The 13,309-nt window shown below is 35.9% G+C and overlaps 1 protein-coding gene across 1 annotated transcript; it reads left to right on the top strand.

The window, feature by feature from the left end:
• The first annotated feature begins 230 nt into the window (after nt 1-230).
• cnga1a (cyclic nucleotide gated channel subunit alpha 1a) lies at nt 231-7,926 on the top strand. Its single transcript, XM_025005658.2, has 10 exons — nt 231-417; nt 599-658; nt 3,060-3,176; nt 3,306-3,359; nt 3,463-3,516; nt 3,603-3,728; nt 3,826-3,930; nt 4,731-4,837; nt 5,336-5,946; nt 6,038-7,926. Exons 3-10 carry the CDS (start codon nt 3,082-3,084, stop codon nt 7,004-7,006), a joined length of 2,121 nt encoding a protein of 706 aa, XP_024861426.1. The 5' UTR covers nt 231-417; nt 599-658; nt 3,060-3,081; the 3' UTR covers nt 7,007-7,926.
• Nucleotides 7,927-13,309: the final 5,383 nt, after the last annotated feature.

The raw sequence follows: 13,309 nt of genomic DNA, 5'->3' as shown, positions 1-13,309 counted from the left end.
ACCCCACCTGCCAACAGGGAGAGCCAGTGGACCAGCAGTGGTCACCTCTCCTCAGCACAGACGGAGGTTCGGCCTGGCTGTCACTCATCATCCTGATGCATTTAAAAGGTGTGACATCCATCTGATCTGAAATCTGTTCTACAGAGACTGATCTAATAGGATCAGAGCGGGATATGGCTGAAAGTGCTGACTGGGTAGGAGAGGTGTGTGTGTGTGTGTGTGTGTGTGTGTGTGTATACACAAGCAGACTAAATCCCATGCTGTTCCACAAAAGGTCAAGAAAATGACAGAGACTTGTAGATTAAACAGAAAAATGGAAAACTCAACAGAAATAGGTTTGGTGTTATCGGTCATCACTATTAGTTGAACAAAGTCTTGACTTTATCCACTTCTGACTGAAGTGGGCAATTAAGGAGGGTGAGTGACACCGTCTCTCCTTTTTTCTACCAACTCTAATCCACAAATCCTTGCTGGGGTCACTGAGACTCAATGACATCGTTAGTTAGAATCATTCCTTACTGTTGTTGGCTTCTTATATATTGTTTTTTCTTTCTTTCTTATCTTCCTTTGTTCAAAATTAAACTTTTCATTCTGCAAGTGGTTGGCTTCACAAAGAGTAAAGGAAAATGGACTTCTCAATACACTAAGGACTGCAAAGGTAAGACAGACTGAACCAGATCAGTTCATCACTTTTTTACAGTTTCATCTGGGCAGCGTCATCATTTATATAATAGGTTCTCAGTTGATTAACTACATGGTGTGAATTTGGACTGCATAAATTTAATTATTAATGCTCAATTCTGATTCTTCTTGTATGAGTTGTGACTTTGTACAGACCCAGACATATCAGACCGGTTGTTTACAATGCAAAGTTAGAATCACAGAAGGTACAATGTGGAAAAACATTTGTGAATATTGTGAGTGACGGAATGGAAGCAAAGTAATAAACATGCAAATGTTTTTTTTCTGATTTGGTTAATATTTATGGGTACAGATGGGACCTTATGATTTGAAGTGCCGAGCTGCATTCGTTTAGGTGAAGAACCCTGTTGTATAATGTTTTGTGTTTTCCTCTGTGCAAAGCTTCAAAACACTAAGAAATGCACAGTCACAAAACTAATATTTACCTGTGAAGTATTTCCATCTACCGAGATGCCTGTTTATACAAACCATGATGCTGTCTTACATTCATCGGATTTCCAGAAATGCTTAAATTATGAGATGAGACATTTCATTAACGTTTGATCAAAAACACTTTGTAAATTTTTCCATTTCTGCGCTTAAAAAACATGTAAATTTATTATTTTCTCAGAGCTTTTCCTACTGTCAGATTTTTAGGCATTTTCTTAATGTTTAGCTATAAATTTGGATTGAAGACAATGAAAAGAACTATAAGATCCACTGAAGCACCTCTCAGGGTATTCCACTGGGGTTTCAAAGTGTTTAGTTACAAAGGCAATTAAACCTACTTTTAATTATGTAGTTGTAATGACAAGCTTTTCTTCATCTGTTGTTCTTTGTGAGTCCTACCAGTAATTAATTGTGTGAACGCTGATTCTTCATTCTTGTTGTTGTTTTCTATTTTTTTTTCGTTCAATTTATTAGAGTCTAACTGCCTCTGCATACGTCGTGCCATTTTAGCCCTGTGTGTATCGAAAGATTCAGATCATTCACGAAATGGATGCAATGACTTTTGGTTTTTGTAACTTTTATACTCTTCAAAATATTTAACTTACAAATTTTACAACTATTTTACTCATTGAAACACATTGAGATCTGTTCATAAACATTGTTCTTTCTTTCTACTTCAGCATATGTGTTGTTTTTTTTGTCATCTTATGCTGCTTTTAGTTTTTAGCTACCCCTTTGCCGCTTTAGCACAAGGGTAGCACTCAGCGTTCACACTGAGTTCTGCAAACATCGCAGAAAAGGCCTGTTCCCTAATTTGATGGAATTTAATTAAATTTTCTCCTCATTCTGCCATTAAATCATGATTGATCCAGATTTGCGGTAGACATTTTCATGCTATTTTGCACCCATTTTTTCCAACTGGGGTCAAAATGTTCAGTGTTTCTTTGCTGAAAAAAAGGCTATTTATTAGTTTTGTGCTTATCTTGCATGGAAGGATGATTTTCTGATTACCATAAATGAAGGTCAAATGTGTGCAGATGATGAGCTGAAGAGTAAAAGCTCGTCCTGTTGCTTAGGGACTTTTGCATTCATATCATGTTTTTTTTTCCGTGCTTTGCAGCAGTCCCTAGGGATGCTCTATGATTTTTTTTTCTTTTAAGCCAATGCAACCTGCGAGAAGGGCAACTATTCAGTGCATTACTGTTTTATATTCTTCTCCTTTTTATTTGGCAGGAGTTGTTTTTCTTTTTTAAAGTGTGACTATGGCTGCTAAATGCAGGAATAAAGTTTGAAGAGCCAGAGTATCAGAGTATTCACAAAGCTTTAGCCTTTATTTATTACTGTCCTTTAAAGTTAACAATGGTACAAGATCTTAGTCTATTATTGCCTACTGATGAAGGCAATAATGTGTTTAGCTATGTCTGTCTGTGTGTGTGTGTGTGTGTGTGTGACTGTAGCTTTAACAAAATATTTCAAGAATCAGAGTACAGATTTTTAAGAAACGTTTAGAAAGTTGTCAATGGATGTATACCATTAACTGATTAACATTTGCAATTAACCCAGTTTTAAGATGGCTGCCACAGTCAAACGAGTTTAGAAAACACTAAAATGGCTATAACTCAGCCGATTTATAGATATTAAGCTAAGATTTGGTGTGATCGCAGCTGACAGTCATTTGCAGCAGATACTCCAAATGCTAATAGACCACGCAAAATATTGCAATATTGCGTGAAATTGTGCATAACATTACTTTCAAGGTTTAAACAAAATGGCTGCAGCTCCACCATTTCTCAGCATAGGATGATCTCAATTTGAAACTCTGGCATGAAAGGCAGCAGATGACATGCATTGCTCCAAGGAATGCTAAGCCTTCAATAATTTGGCATATATTTTTTTTAATTGTTGTTATTTGTGCTTCTATTTTTCAGGTTAAACCTCCTTGTAGTGGCCATGACCATGTCTACCAGCCTTCCCCGCCTCACCGTGACAGCTCACACAGCAGCTGAACTAACAACACACAGCGAAGAGCAAAGTGAGGATGACCTGTAAGCCAATCTTCAAAGACATGCTTAGTGCTAATTTAAATGCAGAATTTATAATACCCAAATTACTCATGAGCAAAGACTTGTCACTTCATTGCCTTCACGTGTGACACGCTGTGCTTCTTCCTGAAGGGCACCTCAATCAAATCTTCTGGCCAACATGAATAACAGCAATAACAATGAAGAGTAAGTACGATTTAAAGCGATGGGAAGAAAATGCAAGACTCTGATGACTATATATACTTTGAGTCTGTTCAGTTTGCCCAATAAATAAATGTCATTTTTTTAGGGAAAAAAAGAGAAAAAAGAAAAAAGAGAAGAAAGAGAAAAAGGAGAAGAACGTGTAACTATTTCACATTAAAATCTTTAGGCAAATGTTTTAACGGAAAATATATAGTGCTCACATTTTTGTGCTAATGCGTGTTACAGAAAAAAGAAGAAGGAAGAAAATGAAGCAAAAGACAAAGAAAAGGAGAAAGAAAAAGAGAAAAAAAAAGAGAAGGAAAAAGAGAAGGAAAAGGAGAAAGAAAAGGAAAAGGATAAGGACAAAGAAAAGTAAGTAAATCACTTGCAAAAACTTTTGTTTTTCGTATTTTACAAATACTTTTTACATTCAGGTAATCTAATTCCTCTTTTTTCTGACTTTTCACAGGCCCAAAGAGCTATTTGTCATTAATCCTGCCGGGAATTTGTATTACAACTGGCTTTTCATCATCACTTTACCTGTCATGTATAATTGGACTATGATCATAGCCAGGTGATTTATCTAAACTAAGTTCATATAACTTCATCAGCTTATCGTAGTTGCACAGAGCTACGGAGAAAGAACCAAATTTCTTTAAATTCTGAGTGCTAAATTTACCAATTCAATTTTAATTCAGAGCATTAATAAATGGTGTGTATTGAGCTAAAGGGATGAGGAGTGGATCTCAAATGTGTCATGGTGCAACCACCTTTAGAGAAAGGAGAAAGGTCCTTTTCAAATACATTTACATTCTGGCAATGCAAAAAAGATTTGAAAAAACCGGCACGACAGCTGGCACATATGAATATCCCGAATGCCTGCTCAGATCCAGCAGTGAAACCAATGTTTTTCCACATTAACCGTAGTTACACTTACAGTTTGTCCCTGATTTAAAGTGACACCTCCTCCAGATATCACTTCGATCCAGGTCAAAGGCCGACTGACCAATAAAGGAGTAGAACAACTCTACACACTGACCAGCATTTTGTAGCTCATCACAAAAACAAGTCTGGGTTGTAACAATGTTTAAACATCAGTTCCTTTTGCAATTCTTCAGGCCCTAAAGTAGAAATTAAAATAAAAATTCTGTAATAATCCTGCACCACACTTTGAGAACCGCTGCTCTACAGATCATGAGCCTCACCTTTTTTATCTGCCCTTGGGTCAAAATAACCTAGGAGGCCTCAGTTTTAAAACTGAGGCTTTGTTGGTCATTTTTAGACCCAAGGGCAGCATACCAGCTCTAAAGCACACAGTGGAGAAGAAAAATATTTTGCATTTACAGAGTTTTTTCTTTTTCTTTTTGCTAACAGGGCGTGCTTTGAAGAGCTACAGCACGATTACATAATCTACTGGGTTTTTTTGGACTACAGCTCGGACCTTATCTACCTGGCTGATATGTTCTTCAGGACTAGAACGGGTAAAAAAAAAAAGAAAGAAAAATCTAACTGGAACTTTCTTGTCCTGACACACAACCTGATTAAAACTTGTTTTGAAACTGTATTTACATTTCTACATTTATAGTAATGAAGTAATTAGTAAACCCACTTTCATTTTCTTTGCCTGTTCGTATTGAGCGCATTGATTTCTCTGCATGAAAACGTTTCTTTCATGCCATGTTTAGTAGGTAATATTAAAATGTTTTTGCCTCCATGTTTAATAACAAGGAAACAATCAATCACAATGGATGCAGCAAGAACAAATGAACTATGAATTGGATGTGTGATTACTAAGACACATGAACATTTTTAATTAATGGGATTAGTGTGCTGACACCAATAGATCATTGCATGATCATTCAGATTAATCTGCAGTTTTATGATTTATGTAAAGGGTTGGAGTTGTTATCATAACATTTTTATTTGCACAATTTGTTCTGGTAAATAGTTCTATAAACATTGTACTGGTTTCATTGCAGGTTATCTTGAACAAGGCCTGTTAGTGAAAGACGAGAAGTTGCTCCGGGATAACTACGTCAACAGTCGCCAGTTTCATCTCGACGTTGTCTCCATGCTGCCAACGGATGTTTTCTATTTTATCCTGGGCCTCGACTATCCAGAGATCCGCATCAACAAGCTGCTGAGAATCGGCCGGATGATGGAGTTCTTCACTCGGACAGAGACTAAAACCAACTACCCAAACATCTTTCGCATTGCAAACCTAATTATGTACATCCTAATTATCATCCACTGGAACGCCTGCCTGTACTTTTCGTTTTCTAAATATATTGGTTTTGGTGCAGATGAATGGGTCTACCCGGCTCTGGACGATCCTGAGGAACCAGAATTTGGGAAGCCAATGAGGAAGTACGCTTTCAGTCTCTACTGGTCCACACTGACCCTGACCACCATTGGAGAAACCCCACCGCCAGCTCTTGACTCTGAATTTCTCTTCCACGTAGTGGACTTCTTAGTTGGAGTCCTGATCTTTGCCACCATTGTAGGAAACATTGCCACCATGATTTCCAATATGAACGCTGCCCAAGCTCAGTTCCAGGCCCGCATTGACAACATTAAGCAGTACATGCAGGTTAGTATCTAGTCAATGTTTGCGCATTGAGCGGCACAAGAATGTGGTGTTCAAATATTCTATTAAAGCTCTGTTTTACCTTCATTCATAGGTTCGAAAGGTCAGCAAGGAGCTTGAGTTGCGAGTCATCAAGTGGTTTGACTACTTGTGGAATAACGGTAAAGCTCAGGATGAGAGAGAGGTGCTGAGGTATCTCCCCGACAAGCTGAAAGCAGAAATAGGCATCCAGGTCCATATGGACACCTTGAAGAAAGTCCGGATCTTTGCAGACTGTGAGGCAGGCCTTCTGATCCAGCTCGTCCTGAAACTAAAACCACAGGTATTCAGCCCTGGAGACTACATCTGCAAGAAGGGCGACATTGGCCGAGAGATGTACATAATAAAAGACGGCAAACTCGCTGTTGTTGCTGATGATGGTGTCACACAGTTTGTTGTGTTGGGAAGCGGGAGCTACTTTGGTGAAATCAGCATCCTTAATATTAAAGGCAGCAAAGCAGGCAACAGGAGGACAGCCAACATTCGCAGCATCGGATACTCTGACCTTTTCTGTCTGTCAAAAGATGATTTAATGGAATCGTTGACTGAGTATCCAGATGCTAAAGCCATTCTGGAGGAGAAGGGCCGTCAGATCCTCATGAAAGATGGTTTAATAGATTTGGATCCTGCCAACATCAAGCCTGAGGCTAAAGAACTGGCGGAGAAGGTAAATAAGTTGTACAGTACAATGGAGCTGATGCAGATTAAACTTAAGAAGATTTTGGGAAATTACAAGAGCTCTGGCAAAGCTCTGAAACAGCGAATCATCCAATTGGAGCGCCTGAGCGGAGAGGACGTAGAAGATGAAGACGAGGAGGAAGAGAAAGCAAAAAAAGAAGCAAAAGTTGAAGGAGAGAAAAAAGAAGGTGAAAAGGCTGAAGGAGATGGAGAGGAAAAGAAGGAAGAAGGAAAGGGTGAGGACACTGAGAAAAAAGATGAAGAGCAGGAAGAAGCAAAAGCTGATGAAGTAAAAGATGAAGATAAAAAAGAGGAGAAAAAGGCAGATGAGAAAAAGAAAAAATAATCCCATGGTTTCTATAAGACAGTGTGCTTTTATCCCCCATGCTGCTTCAATAAAAATGTTATAATTCAGACTGGACTTACTTCATAAATGACTCAGTGATGATAATTATGAAGATAAAAACTGAATAAAAAAGTCTCAATAAAGATTAAAAAGAAATTGCATAAGGGACAGGAACATCCTCTTTAAAGTCTTTTAAAAATAAAACCATTATCATTGTAATAACTGTTAGATTTAGCTGGACAATCCATTGTTATCATTTATTATTTTTATGTGATTATGTTGTATATACACTGAGACTAATCCTGGTAAACATTTCCAAATAAATGGCTGCATGGTCCAACTTCATGGTTGGTTGAATAAATCATGTAATGTAGTGAACCCTGTGACACAGAAACACTCTATATAATCAGCTTTTAATTCTTGGCAGAGGTACTGACATAAGACAGAAGGTTTACTTTTAATCATTTAGCGGTTAATTTTATCCAAGGCAACTTACATGTTTGCATGCTATCCTCAAGTTCTCTTTAGATAAATGATAAATGGTTCACATTTGTTTGTTTTTCTAACCTTGCATTCTTATTTTTTTAATACACACACTACTGCAATGTTTTATATCGCACATCCATACACATAAGAAAAATATTTGGGTACGGTGTTTCTATCAAGGACACTTTGGCACTCTGCAAGGCTGAAAATCAAACTCTCAGTATTCTGGCTGAAAGATGACAGCTGTATCACTAAGCTACAGATGCCCTATGTATAACAAAATTTACCACAACAGATTTACTACATATTGTAAAAGTTTTGTTTTACATTGAAATAAAGAATTTTTTTCCTCATTAGCCATACGCACATTTCCTTTCAAAAAAGCAAGAAAATTTCGTCCCATCTCACTTCCTTTTCAGTCAGTCTTACACTCTTACTCCAATAACCACGTTTCTGTATTGATTTCAAAACAAATTTAGCTTTTTTCCTCAGATAAATCTAGAGTGAACAAATGACTCTATTAAAACAAAAAATCTGATATTGATTGACACAAAAAGACAGATGTTGGTTGTGTGTGACAGAGGCTTGTATACCATGTTTGTGTGTGTGTGTGTCTGTGGTTAACAGGTTGGTGTATAAAGCATGTCGCTCTACATCGCTGAGCATAATTAATTTGATTTTTCTTAGAGATGATAAAAAGGTTAATTTTCACATCAAAAGCACGTAAATCTTCTACACTCATGTGTGCGCTTTATATTTAGATGCAAAACATTTACCGTTCTATCTACTTAGCAGTTTGGCATCAAAGCTAGGCATCTGAGGAAACCAGAAATAATGCCACACGCTTACTCACACCTCTAAATCACAGTGTGAAGAAGAAGAAGACTATCGATCCTTCTTCATGTTGTTGTCTCAGAGATGGTGACTACATTGGTTATGTTCACAAACTCTGGCGCATGGATCACAAATAAAGCCTTTAAAAAAAGAATTGTGACCTTTTTGTTGTAGCTGATACAACACACTCATTAAGACAAAGGAGTTAGAAGTGTGCTGCTGCTCTTAGAAGTGTCACATCCTGTGAGAGGAACAAGATCTTTGTGTTAATTATTTAGGAGACGCTCACAGCAGGATCACTGTTATGTTCTGCAGATGGTGAGAACATTCATTGAAAGAAAAACAGAGCAGTGTCCAAATGTGTTAGAAATTTTCTTTACTGTGAATTTACTTTTGAGTGTTGTAATATACTATGTATTCAATGTGAAAATGAAATAAGGATTTATTTTTAAAAATTATTTTTAACCAACAAGTTTAAATTTTATATTGTAAAACTTTGATAAATAGTAATCTGCATTGTATTTTGCTGCTTTGCTTATCTTTACTGTTCAAACTTTCAGAAATGACAAAACTTTGAAACCACATACTGAACAGATATTTGTTAAATAAACTAACTAAGCTAGCAATTATATCAATGCCATACCTTTAAACACTTATGAGCAGATTATTGTTAGTCACATGGTGAACATGAACTTAATAAATTCTGTCAGATTTTAGTGGCTTTTTATCTCACTAAACATTTGAAATTTTTCATAATCCAAACAAACTTCTAGTTTTATCAAATTAATTTTATTAGCCGAACAAAATAATCATGACATACAGAAAGGTTGAAGTTATCTCACAGCAAATTCTTCTACTGCCACATAAGAGCGACAAAACTGTAGACAGGGTTGAGCAGAACTTCTTTGACTTTCCATAAACCTTTAACACAATCACCCCACAGTGGTTTATAGTAAAGCTTTCTCTTCTCTAACTTCAAAATTTACTCTGTTTTTTCAAGAGCGAACAAAGTTGTATTTACACATGCCTCACGCAGTGATATTTGCCTACTTTCAGCTGTTTATTTTTAAATGATGTAAAGAAAACTATGAACCAGTAGTTTTCAATACTGACTAATGAACGGTCATATTTCACATGACCAATGGGTCCAAGTGAATATTAGGTAAATCCTGAATCAACAAAAGAACAGACAATGAAAATGTAAAAACTGTGAAGTCATGCATCCTTAAAGTTGGCAATGTTGTTAAATGTCTCTCCACTGCTGGTCAAAGTGTCTGCAGGACTACATGCCAACGATAGAATTTTTTTTTTTTCAGTATTATATAATTAATGTAGTTTTAAAAGCAAAAAAACAGTTTTCTATTTACTTCTATTTGTTCTCTTCTTTCTCTGGGCAGCTGTAGAAACATGCCAGTCTAACTTGACTGACAGGGAAACTGTTATTGGAACAGCTCTCCCTGTAAACATGAATGGATCATTTCAAAGTTATGAAAGCAGCAATCATTTTTTAATTTTGTTTTGAAGGTTGTCTGCCTGAACCTGGGCAACCTTCAGTGTGGCTTCAACAGTGCAATCCATCACTTTAGAAGCTTTAAGTCATTTTGAACATTTATTGCTTCATTTATGTCCATTTTGACAGCTTTTAAAACACCATGAGACCAACCATTGCTACAACAAGTATGTTGTGTCTAGTAATAATGGGTTAAAGGTGTTTAGACGCACTTGGAGAGGTTTATTGACTGAGTAGGTTTGTGTGTGCTGAAAAATCCCCCCTTCATTGTTTACTTTAGCAATATGTGTGCACATTTATGATTATATGAACTGCTGTTAAAGCACAGCTAAGTTCAGATTACAGACTTAAACATTGACCATTTCTTTTTCATTACTTCTACCAAAATTAGCAATAAACAGGGTTCATATGCAGCAAAAGTCCCTGAAAGATGGAAGGTGGTCTAAAGCCTTAACAGTGTGTAATCCTATTGTCTAAAGTAAATTAAGCATTAAAGCTATAAGTTGTGTAACGGACTGCATCTTACTTGTATGTCACATAATAACCTTATTATAACAATTGAAACTTTTGACTTTGAAATGAAAATGTGAATGTGAGACAAAAATAAAAGCAGAGATTATATTTTAGTTTGTATAATGTGTGTATTAAAAAGCACAACCTTGTATGCATTCTCAGAAGAATCACCAAAGCACCCCGTTTGGAAAGAATCAGTCTTTACTGGACTCTAGCTTGTATTTTGTTTCGAACCCAGAGCAGTGGAGACCAAGCAGCATAATGGAGGGGTTTTAAATTTGATGACAGTCTTGGTTCCACAAACAAATATTGAGGAAACTGTTTGAGATCTGGAGTGTTTCCTCACTAAATAAATTAAAGCGGAGGACTTCAGTTCCTCTTTACAAGACATGTGATTTTCTCACTTGTGATCAATTGTGTCAGAAAGTAATTGAAAAATCATTCAATCAGCTTTCCAAGCACTAAATTGCTGACCCTTTTCCCAACAATTTCTGTGAATAGCTTTCTGAATGATCCAGTGTAGTAAACAACCTTATTATGTCTATTAAGTTCATTTTCTCTAACTAGTTTTTTTGTGTAGGGTCACAAGGAATATTGTGTGAGAGGTGGGGTACAACCTGGACAGATCACCAGTTCGTCACAGGGACACAGAGACAAACGAGACAGACAACCATCCACAACATCACTCACACCTAGTGACAATTTAGAGTTACCAGTTAACCTACCATGCATAAAATGGATGGATGGATGGATGGATGGATGGATGGATGGATGGATGGATGGATGATTTAGACTATTGTCAATTCTTTTGTAAACATCACACAACATGTATGTCTCCAAATTAGAACAAAACATTTTCATCAGTAAATGAGATACAAACAAAGAATTGTTTCTTTTGCAATATCATTTTTTATTATATCAAGAAATTAACAATCATTTGCAGATAATACAACTTTTTTCACTGCAAGTGTTTGCCCCATTATACTACACTGCAGCAGTGTAGTGGTTGGATGTTATTGTGCTCTTGGTAATACAGGTTAAACTGAAAAAAACTTTGAGTGGAAAATAAAAAAATAGGTCCCAACATAAAAAAACTACTTAAACATATTTCTTTAAGCTTTTTTTCATTGCTATACTGTAAGTTTAAATGTTTGTGTGCAATATCTTTTCTTTCTTTGCCAAAGCATTTGACTTGCTTAAAATCAAAAGGTCAGGGTTCCTATCTGAAATAAATAACCATTGACATCATGTTGGGTGACACAAGCTCACACACACAGACACACAAAATACACGTCTTGTGTCCATGAGCACTGATATCAAAGGTTTTCATTGCAAACTATGAAATCAAACATAAAAAATGTTATTCTGGAGTATAGCAAATGTTGCAGTTTGAAAACGTTTACTCCAGTAGTTTTCCAAATATATTGATATGCAATTTTCAATGCATCAAAATTGTTGGACTTCTTGATCCCAGACGGCTCTTACTTGGGCGTTACCATTCTTCATCTTTTCAGTCACTTTCTGCAGGAAAACAAACACATGTTGGAGTTGGCAGCCATTCATAAATTTTGCTTACAAATTTTTTATTTAAGGACACATTAACCATCGATATGAGTAAAACACTTATGAATTTTGTTTCTCACTTTTTTATTTATTTTTATGAGACTTTTTCACATTTTGTATTAAGAGTGGGTTGAATTTTCGTGGGAAAAAAAGAAAATGACACTGGCCTCATTTTTCCTCATTGAAACTCGTGATTTTTTTCTTCAGTATTTCTTTTAATTTTGTAGGAGCTCACATAAGTGATTTGTTTTAAGTAAAAATAAATGCTGTGTTCAATTCATTAATGTTTTCTTTTCCATTTTTGCATTATTCATTTGCTCTAATCCTGGATAATGCACTACAGAAAATATCTCAGATTCTTTAGCAGTTCTTTGTCACTTAATATTTGGCTTAAAAGAAAAAAGGTGAATAATGTTTTGCATTTATTAAAAAAAAAGAAATTTGCATTTTTTTGGAACCCCTGAAAATCAAGGCAGTGTTATGGAAAGTTGTGAAACAACTCCAGCATTTGTGTTAAAATCACAAACTCAAACTGCACACTTAAAAAGCTGTCTTCAGTTAAAGTCTGGAGGATATTTTTATACAAAAAGTTTTACCCATAGTGTGCAGGATCTGTGCTGTGTGCTGGAACAGTGTTTGTGTATCTGTTTTATCATTTAAGATATGTCTGCATACGTTTGTTGAATTCCTTGTGCTGCATCATTTTGTTTGTTTGTTTATTCTTATACACAAAAAAATATTTGATAAGCCATCTGAATTTTTGACAGCAGGAATGCAAAATGTTTGCCCCTTCATATTTTCACTCAGATATCATGTAAGATGTTTATAGTGTGCAGGAACGGGACAAGAAGTGGGCCATCATGGTCAATAATCCAGCACATCACACGGATCCTTGTTACCTATTGTTGCTGTTGGGCAAAAACCTTGTGACTCCATTTTTCATCATTTTTACATAAATCACCTCTATTTTTCATCATTCATGCCTTTCTGTTATTCTATAAAATAGTATCCATTGAAAAGTTCCAAAAAGAGGTTGTTACTTAACCTTCTAACTCTGAAGTGAGATGCTATGAAAGAGCTGTAATCCTTTTTACAGGGCTTGTTTGCATAAGTTCAGTCTTTTTTTCTCAATAAAGTACCCTTTTCTTTCATATTTCTCACTTCTATATTCTCAGTTGTCCTCTAGATATTTATCATTACTATTATTATTATTATTATTTTTCTCAAATTTGAAGTTTTGACCAACCTTGTACCCAAACAAACTAAATTACGCAACATTGGAAGCAGACACGCCAAATTAAACACCTCTTGGTCTCAACATGTAACACTGAATACTTTCACAGTTTATATAATACTATACTACTGTTGTGATGAACAACCATAGTAAATAACATTGC

The sequence above is a fragment of the Kryptolebias marmoratus genome, linkage group LG3, assembly GCF_001649575.2.
Source record: "Kryptolebias marmoratus isolate JLee-2015 linkage group LG3, ASM164957v2, whole genome shotgun sequence".
In the NCBI taxonomy this organism is placed as follows: domain Eukaryota; kingdom Metazoa; phylum Chordata; class Actinopteri; order Cyprinodontiformes; family Rivulidae; genus Kryptolebias; species Kryptolebias marmoratus.
Note: the sequence above shows the minus strand (reverse complement) of the source record. Positions and strands in the feature narration are given on the sequence as shown.